Raw genomic sequence first — 9,992 nt, 5'->3', positions numbered from 1 at the left:
ATATATATATATATATACATATATATATATAAACAGCACTTTTAAGGTTTGCAAAGGACTTTACATACATCAACTCATTCGAACCATGTGTCCCTTTTCATAGTCTGGCATAAAGCTAGTCAAGGTTCCAGATTCAGGGGAGACAAATTGGTTTTTCTACAGACCTAGCAAAACCCATGGAAGTGCTATTTTGGAAGATTTATGAGAATAAACATTAATTCCACTTCCTATGTAAAGTTTGGGGCGTTTTGTGGTTTTGATCACACTACATTTCTTTTATACTACAAAACAAAATAAAAATGTTGGTGCAAAAATCAAATCTAGAATTGTGATGAAATCAAAAGTCACCAAGCAAGTATATAGGGTGCTGTTTGGTGATACAGTCTCCCTATTCTGCCTTTCCTTTTAGGCAATTCTGGAAGCACCAATAAGCATACTACCCATATTTACTTTTAATGTATTCTCATGTTTAGTAGTCACACTGAACTTTAGTAATAGGATCCTTCTTGCTCTCCAAGTCCTAGGTCCAATTCTCTTCCTGCTAACTCAAGGTTCCTCTTGTAAGGATGATGGGGGGAAATATCTGCAGTCTGTCAATGAAAGACTCTATGTATGTGTGATAGGGAGTGCTTCATAGACATGATTCCTAACCTATATATTTCATCTAGACCAGCCACAAACCCATTAAAGAAGCCCAATTGCCTCCAGAGGTCATACTTATACTTCCCACTGTTGGGAGTTTGAAAAAACAATGGTAGTAGCAGTAGGGTAGATCAGATCTCTTCCAAGTAAACTCCAAATATTCCCCAATGTTCTGGTTTTCTGAACTATTGAAAACTCCAAGGCTTCTGACTGCTTCGAAAGTATAGAAAATTCTTGTCTTTCTGATATCTGAAGGGATAGCATTTCCTGGCTCCACCTCTAGAAAACAATAATATCCAAGAGTCCTGCACCTAATCTTCAAAATGCTCTTTTCCTCTGTATTCTTGTTCACCTCAAGAACCTCCAACCACAATTTAACCTTGATTTCTTTCCCCCAGAACAATCTAGAATTCAGAAGAAGAAAGAGTTTTGAAATGCCACTTTGGGAAATACCATGGGGAGAATACTATCATAGGTAGTGATGAGAAAAGTGGTTGGCTAGGGAAATAAGAGGCACTTTCAGATTGAGAGAACCCTATTTCATTAACCTGATCAGAATGTGTTCTACATAGAAGGTGGGTAGGGACCTATTCACTTAATCAGAGCCATAAAAGAGGTTAAGATTCAGCTAAAGCAGATCCATAAGGACAGAGAATAAGCAGAGACTTAATACCAAGAACTTCATTATGGACTATAGTCTGAAGCCACCAGACTTGGTATCTGAAATTGCTTCTACTGGTTACTCTGACTCAAGTTTTTCAATTAACAGGATTTCTTCCCAGTGGGAGAAATGTCTTAAACTATACAGTAATGGTGTTGGTTTTTTTGTTGTTGTTTTTTTCATATACTACCCTAGGCTTGCTTTAGTAAAGGGCCCTTTTTCACCAACCAGAACAGTCAGTTCTGCACTGAGAGCAAGTAGGGTCTCGGTTCTAGCCACTGAACTAAACTTTGAAATTTGTTTGTAATCCCCAGAAAGTACTTCCCCATTAGCAAGAGACCCTTCTTGGTGTTTCACTGATTGTGTAACACAGCTCTTGTTTCTGACACTTACAAAGCTGTTCCAAATATGAACTGCAAAACAAAGCAATGGTCTTATATTCCTAATTCTTACCAGGATTTGAAATTCATTCTTACTGTCAGACAGGAATTTAAAAAAACAATTCTCTGGACCAAATACAGGCCAAAGTCAAACTCCAGAAAATGAAACCACCCTTCTCTGCAAACTGTCCATTTTGGAGAGGAATAAAAGACAGAGGAGGATCCTGGGCCTGGCTTTCAGGCAGCTGGAGGGTTGTTTACAAAAGGACTCCTGGGGTTGGCTGATGATGTACAACAACTAATCCTCTAGGATTTCTGGTCAACAGAACAAGTCACATGCAGAATAACCTAATGAAATTCAGCCAAAAGCAAAAGCTTTTGTTTTAGGATAAAGCACTTTGGGGATGCAGGAGGTAGGGAAAAAATGTGATTCAGTCCTTCACAGCCTACTATCAGGAGGCCCTAGACAGAAAGCTAAATCCAAAGGGAAGAAGACAGTAAATAGTGTGGCTCCTTGTGCTCCCCTCCCCCAAACACCTCAAAGAATCCACAGCCAGTCAAAAAGACCTTCATAAAGAGACAAGCTTGGAGTTGGGAGGACCTAGATTCAGATTTAGTCTCAGACACTTCCTAGCTGAGAGACCCTGGGCAAATCACTAAAACCCCAACTGCCAGCTCTTACCACTCTTCTGCCTTGGAACTAATACTTGTATCAATTCTAAGACGGAAGGTAAGACAAAAAAAAAAGAGAGAAAGAAATAGAGATACCTTGGAAGTGAAGCTATTACTTGAAATGCACCAAGAGCAACTTTGCACTACTAGTGCATGGCAAATATAAAAAATATCTTGAAACAAAGCTGAACTCTTTCTATGCCCCTTTCTGGTTTCTGTGGGATGAGACAGCCTATATTTCAGAGGGCCTTCCTTCAGTGAGATGGGCCTATGTCTGTTTTCATAAATCCTAGGAATGGAAGCATCTTTGAAAGACAAACATTTTACAAATCACTTTGCTTAAAGAAGCATCCTATTTGAAGCAAAGCAATCATCTCACCTATTTTCAGAGGCTTCCAGAGTAACCCAAAATATTTTATTTGTTTCTTAGAGGCTCTGTGAACACAAACACCCATTCTGGAATCAACCAGAACCTTTCAGTAGATAAAGGTTTATGCATATGAAGCCCTGCTACTGTAATGTTTAAGCTGGTCATTGGGTTTCCATGCTGTACAGACCCTTCACAGACACATGTATGGATAATATAGTGTCATGTATACATTACTGTTCCTTTACCTATGTTGCATGAGGCCAGAGCATTTTTTGCACGTTCAAAAAGGATTAAAAGTCTTTTCTCTGAGCTTTATAAATGGATTTAGGAAACACTTGGGAGTGAACTATTGAAAACCAGATTTTTGACCAAGGTGAAGCCCTGGGCTCTATCTAAATCCAAATAAATGTTCTTAATCAACAAGGGATAGTGATGATCATAAGAGATAAAAACCGAAAATTCTGGTTAAGTAATTGCTCAGAGTCACAGAGCTAGGAATGTCTGAGACCAAATCTGAACCCAGGACTTCCCATCTCTGAGCCTGGCTCTCAATCCACTGAGCCACCTAGCTGACCCCTATTTTGTATATATTTTTAACCTATTTATCTGCATAATTTTTGTTTCTCCCTTGTAATCATTATATTATTGCATTCCCAGTTCACAGAAGAGTGCCTGGTACAAAGCAAGGACTTAAATGTTTACTGATTGACTGAGTAGCCAACACAACTATTATCATTTCCATTTTGCAAATCAGTCAATCAGTAAGCATTTCTTAAATGCATATAATGTGCCAGGTGCTGTGATAGGCACTGGAGAAACAGATTCATAAAGGTCTGTGATTTAACCAAAATCACACAGTAAGCAGAAGAACTACAGAAATTTGAGTCATTATAATATTAACAACTTTTTCAAAAGAACATTGGTTTTGGAATCAAGAGAAACACAGATTGTCCTTAATAGCTGTAAAATTTTGGGCAAGATTTATAGGATCATGCATTATGAATTGGAAGAGTTGGGGGTCTTCAGTCTAAACCCCTCATTTTAGAACTGAGGAAACTGAAGTCCTTGACAGGGTCACACAGCAAGTTAGTGTCTGAAATAGGCTTTGAACCCAGGTTTTCCTGACTCCAAGCCCAGTATTCTTCCACTATATCAAAATATTCATACAGTCTTTACCACAAGAAAGCATTTTGAAATCTTAAAAATCTACAGAAATGAGTTGTTACAATGTATAGTGCTTTAAGGTTTTTAAGAAAAATTCCATACTTCATGTTCTCTAAAGGTGAAATTTCATGATCTGTTTCTAAACTACCTGAAGAGGGTAGAGACGGTTTCATTCTTTGTCTTTATAGCCTCATCACCCACAGTACCTGCCATAGAACAAGTGCTCACTAAATGTTTGTAACAAATTGATTAATTCTCTTTCATTGATATGCTGTCACCAGGAACATGTTTCTTAAATTTAACTTGTTGGCAAAACCTTTACAATTATTAGCTTTGTACTGAGCTGTCCCTAAGATTTACAAGTCTAAAAGAAGTCAAAGTAAAGTCTGCAAAGTAAGAAATCCTATATGGACAAGATCAGTCACAGGACAAAACAGTTTGAATCAAAACTCTGATGCCTTTAGCAAATCAATCAACAACCATTTACTGACAATGATTATTATGTGCTCAGAACATATATGAGTGTGGGGTGATAAAGTTCTGAACTTGAGTAGAAAAACCTGCATTCAAATCCCGACGCTAAAACTTCCCCACTAAGTGAATATAGGCAAGACACTTAATTTCGGAGTTTTAGTAAACTTAAAAACAAACAAAAAAACTTTTTATCTTCTGTCTTTGGATCAAAAGTATCAGTTCCAAGGCAGAAGAGTGGTAAGAACTAGGCAATTGGGGTTAAGTGACTTATCCAGGGTCACAGATCTAGGAAGTATCTAAGGCCAGATTTGCATCATCTAGCTGCCCCTATAAACTCTTTAAGACTTAAGTTGAGCAGCTGAGTGGCACAGTGGACAGATCATTGGACTTGGAATCAGGAATAAAATCCTGTAACAGTTCACTCATCTATAAAATGAAGATAATAATAGCACTTATCTCTCTCGGTGCTTGTGAGGATCAAGTTAGATAATATATAAAAAGAGCTTTACAAACAAGGTACTATAAATGCTAGTTACTATTATTATTTCTATCTACTAAATTATAGATGATTTTCTGTCTCTGTAGGTAGAAAGAATTCCCATAAATACCAATTCATACATTATAGATGATGTGGCTAATGCAATAATAGACTGTGGTAAACATACATATAAAAATATGGTACAAGCTGGAAGCTGGGTGGCTCAGTGGATGGAAAGCCAGGCCTAGAGTCAGGAGATCCTGAGTTCAAATCTGGCCCCAGACACTTCCCAGCTGTGTGACCCTGGGCAAGTCACTTAACCCTCACTGCCTGGCCCTTACTGCTCTTCTTCCTTAAAACCAATATACAATATTGATTCTAAGATGGAAGGTAAGGGTTTAAATAAATAAGTAAAATGAAATAAAGATATGGTACAGTGAAATCTCTCCTTTCTATGGGCACATATTGTAATTAATAGTAAAACTCCCAATTTTTTCTCTCCAATTCATCTAAGTGATTTAGCTAATAAGTAAATGTAGCATTCTACCTGGGTATGCATCATCATTTTGGGGTTCATAATTTGACAGCGGAACAAATTCCTTATTTTCAAGCATATACTTCTTGGCAATGGGCAGGGACAACAGCCTGATATGATGGATCAGAGAGCGCCAGGTGTGAGCCCCAGAGAGCACTGGTTCAGGTGGCAAAGGACTATAGGGCTGAATCACAAAGTAGGCAGTGAGCAGTGTTAACCCCAGGGTGATCAGGACCTACAAGAAAAAAACAGACCAATATTTAATTATTGATGTAGAATCTTAAAACAAAAAGAATTCTAATCATGAGGTCAGGCAAGTTTACATTACAAGTATAATCTCTATGTTAGATAACACATTTATTTGGGGAGGGGTAGTAATTATTTAATTCTTGACATATATTTTTATTTTGTGACAATACTTCACAACCAACATCCCAATGACCCCTCCCACAAAATACTCCCCCTTAAACCCCAAAGAAAAAGTGCCTAATTATTTGATTATAATTGATACTAAAGTCATCTTCCACTTAACAGAAAGGAAAGATAAAGGCATCTCATTTAAATCAGCTCTGATAAGTCTTTTAGATGGGCATTATTTTAACTAGAGAATCTCCCCTTTAGAATTTTAGTTCTGGACAAATTTATGTTACTATTATGAAGAACCTCCAATTAATCAAAATACAAAGCTTTCATCTAGACCTTTACACAAAATATTCAGAACACCTAATAGGAATAAGCTCCAATTTGTCCAAAGAAAAGCAAATAGGAAGAGGTTTGAGACCTACGAGGTCATCCAAAGTCGGTCAATGATATTGGGGAAGAATATTTAAAAAGAAAAATTCATGGGGCAGCTAGTTGGCTCAGTGAATTGAGAGCCAGGCCCAGAGAGGGAAGGTCCTGGGTTCAAATCTGACCTCAGACATTTCCTAGCTTTGTGACTCTGCACAAGTCACTTAATTCCAATTATCTACCCCTTAAAGGCTCTTCTGCCTTGGGAATCTATAATTAGTATTGATTCAAAGACAGAAGGTGAGGGTTAAAAAAAAAAGAATTCATGCTCTTCCCACAAAATTTCCAAGTGTTTACCTTATATGCAACCATGAGCAGAGGATGTCGGGGTGGACCCCTCTGAGGTTCATTCTTCTCTAACAGCTGTTTGATAAACTTTTCAATCGCCTTCTCTGACATCCCACATTGATGTCCTGTCTGCCTCACTAAATCGATGGTCTCTGAAAGTTTATCATAGATGCTGAGCTCATTGGCAGCAAGATCCATGTCTTCCAATATAAAATCCCTACAACATAAAACCAAATTTTAAAAAAGGTTTCTCCATGTTGTTTTTATTTTATTTAGAATATTTTCCATGGTTGCATGATTCATGATCCCTCTCTCCCTCCATCCCTCCACTCCTCCCCCTGCTCTTCCTTCCCCACTCCCAGAGCTGACAAGCAGTTCCACTGGGTTATACATGTATCATTGTTCAAAATCTATTTCCATGTTATTCATATTTGTAATAGAGTGATCCTTTTAACATCAAAACCCTAATCATATCCTCACTGAACCATGTGATCGATCATATGTTTTTCTTCTGTTTCTGCTCCCACAGTTCTTTCTCTGGAGATGGATAGCTTTCTTTCTCGTTAAGTTCCTCTGGATTGTCCTGGATCATTGCATTGCTGTTATTAGGAAAGTCTGTGTATCAGTCTCTGTGTACAATGTTCTCCTGGTTCTGCTCCTTCACTCTGCATCAGTTCCTGGAGGTCTTTCCAGTGCACATGGAATTCCTCCAGTTCTTTATTCCTTTCAGCACAATAGTATTCCATCACCATCAGATACCACAATTTATTCATCCATTCCCCAATCGATGGACACCCACTCATTTTCCAATTTTTTGCCACCACAAAGAGCACAGCTATGAATATTTTTGTACAAGTATTTTTCCTTATTATCTCTTTGGGGTACAAACCCAGCAGTGGTATGGTTGGATCAAAGGGCAGGCCATCTTTTAAAGCCTTTTGGGCATAATTCCAAATTGCCCTTCAGAATGGTTGGATTAATTCACAACTCCACCAGCAATGCATTAGTGTCCCAGTTTTGCCACATCCCCTCCAACATTTATCACTTTCCTTTGCTGTCATATTGGCCAATCTGCTAGGCAAAAGGTGGTACCTCAGAGTAGTTTTTATTTGCATTTCTCTAATCAGAAGGGATTTAAGAACAGTTTTTCATATGCTTATTGATAGTTTTTTACTACTTAGTAAAAACTGCCTATTCATGTCCCTTGACCATTTGTCAATTGGGGAATGGTCTCCATGTTGTTTTGCTGGACTCTCTTTTTTAAAATGCCATGACACTATTTGAATACAAACAATTCCCAACAGACAGACACTTCACCACAAAGTACAGGTATCCCTTCTACATTAAGGATTGGCATAAGAAATTAAATGGAAGTTGTTTGAAAATTTTGCAGAAGCTGCAGAAGAGAAAGAAAAAGCTAAGAAATTCAGAAATTAATAAAATATATGCATAGCATACAGTTATCAACATATTTTTATCCTTTAGGACCATAAATATACATAATTTCTTTTTAAAAATTAAAATAATTTTAAAATTAAAGTTTGAGAAAAGAACACAAAAGCTAGCAGACAACACACAAAAGCTAGAAATGTTAACATTTACCTAAATATAGTTTATGACCAAATAACAAACCCAAATTTACAATAAGGTACTGTAACCACCCCATAAAAGAAAAAGAATAAATTCAGCCTTCTCTGGTATGAAAGGAGGGCCAAAAAAATTTAGGCAGATTTTCTAGATCTTATGGTGCAATGTCCCTAAAATGCCCCCCCCCAATATGGAAGGGACACTTGTACATTTTTCAGTTAATGGCATGATGATAAATGATAGTACATGCCGTTTCCCACTTAGGTGGTTGAGAGAAATAATGTGCTTGAACTTTTAAAAATATGCTACCAACATTGTCCTTGGTATTTGACCTTAATTTTGTTGTCTCTTAGTGTTAACTTATTTTTATACTATGGTGATTATTACATATATTCCAGTTCTGCTTTCACTCTGGATCACTTCATACAAATCATCTCCTGTTTCTATGAATTCTCAGGCATCATATCAACTCAGTAATATTTTGCTACACTTATGTTTATATGCCATATTGTTTGTTCATTCCACAATAGGCATTTTTTTTAAATGGTGGGATTTGGGGGTCAAAGGATATGAACAACTTAGTCACTTTTCTTGCCTGATAATTACTTTTTTTTCATTATAGTTGAACCAGGCAGTTCATAAGCATTTATTAAGTGCCTACCATGTGCCAGGCACTCTGCTAAACACTAGGGATACAAAGAGAAGCAAATAACAGTCCCTGCTCTGTCCAATGAGATAGCTAACATGCAAACAATTATGTACAAACAACATACATAGAGGATAAACTGGAGATAATCGACAAGGAGAGAGCATTAGCATTAAAGGGTAATGGGAAATAAGGGCAGGAAGGAGATTTTAGCTGGGACTTAAAGGAAACGAAGGAGTAAGAAAATTCCAGGTATGGGGCATAGCCAGCAAAAACACCCAGATTAGAGAGGAATGTCTCATGTAAGGAACAAAAAGCAAAGGATCCAGTACCAATGGACTATAAATTATGTAGAGAAAAGTAATAGGTAAGAAGATTAGAAAAGCAGGAAGGAGGGGCAGCTGGGTAGCTCAGTGGATTGAGAGCTAGGCCTAGAGACGGGAGGTCCTAGGTTCAAATCCGGCCTCAGACACTTCCCAGCTGTGTGACCCTGGGCAAGTCACTTGACCCCCATTGCCAACCCTTACCACTCTTCCACCTATAAGTCAATACACAGAAATTAAGGGTTTAAAATTAAAAAAAAAAAAAAAAAAAGAAAAAAAAAAGAAAAGCAGGAAGGGGGCAAGTTATGAATTCTTTCCTACAAAACAGACCAAAAACAAATAAATAAAATAACATGTCATCTTTTAAGTAGAATACTAAAAAGTAATTGCTATAGGAAAAGATCTCTACCAAGACAGGGAAGTTCAAATACATGATACAGTAGAAAAAGCAATGGACTGATCAGGGAGAACTAGTCCAGTTTTGCCATTGCCATGTGATCTTAGAGAAGTCATTTAATCTGTTTCTTAGTCTTGGTTTTTAAAAAAAAAAATGGTTACGCCTAGATGACTTCCACGTTTTCTTCCAGCTTCATTAACCTATGAATTTACTCCAATAAAAAGTCAACTGTTGATGAAAGGTCAGTTAATAATTTTATAATTAAAGGGGGTAAAAAAGCAAACAAGGTCAGCTAGGTGGCCCAATGGACAGAGAGCCAGACCTGGAGACAGGAAGTTCTGGGTTCAAATTTGACCTCAGATACTTCCTAGCTGTGTGACCCTGAACTTAATCCCCTCATTGCCTAGCCTTTACTGTTCTTCTACCTTGGAACTGATACACAGTATCAATTCTAAAGCAGATGGTAAAGAGTTAAAAAAAACCAAACAAGTAAATTAATTAATATGAGAAGTGCTGTTTGATCAACTGGTAAGATTATGAGTTCCAACATGAGGGATCCATAAGATTTAGAGAAGTCAGAGTAGTT

The 9,992-nt window shown here is 37.4% G+C and overlaps 1 protein-coding gene across 1 annotated transcript in view; it reads right to left on the bottom strand.

Annotated features, from left to right (window-relative positions):
• The window catches only part of C4H6orf89 (chromosome 4 C6orf89 homolog), a 48,918-nt gene that overhangs the window by 18,197 nt on the left and 20,729 nt on the right, over positions 1-9,992 (bottom strand). The window contains exons 2-3 of the mRNA XM_044674345.1: positions 6,463-6,670; positions 5,389-5,611 (exon numbers count right to left, since the gene is read on the bottom strand). Of these exons, the coding sequence (XP_044530280.1) occupies positions 5,389-5,611; positions 6,463-6,670 (431 nt within the window). The remainder of the gene's footprint in view (positions 1-5,388; positions 5,612-6,462; positions 6,671-9,992) is intronic.

Source organism: Gracilinanus agilis, chromosome 4, assembly GCF_016433145.1.
Source record: "Gracilinanus agilis isolate LMUSP501 chromosome 4, AgileGrace, whole genome shotgun sequence".
NCBI lineage: Eukaryota > Metazoa > Chordata > Mammalia > Didelphimorphia > Didelphidae > Gracilinanus > Gracilinanus agilis.
Note: the sequence above shows the minus strand (reverse complement) of the source record. Positions and strands in the feature narration are given on the sequence as shown.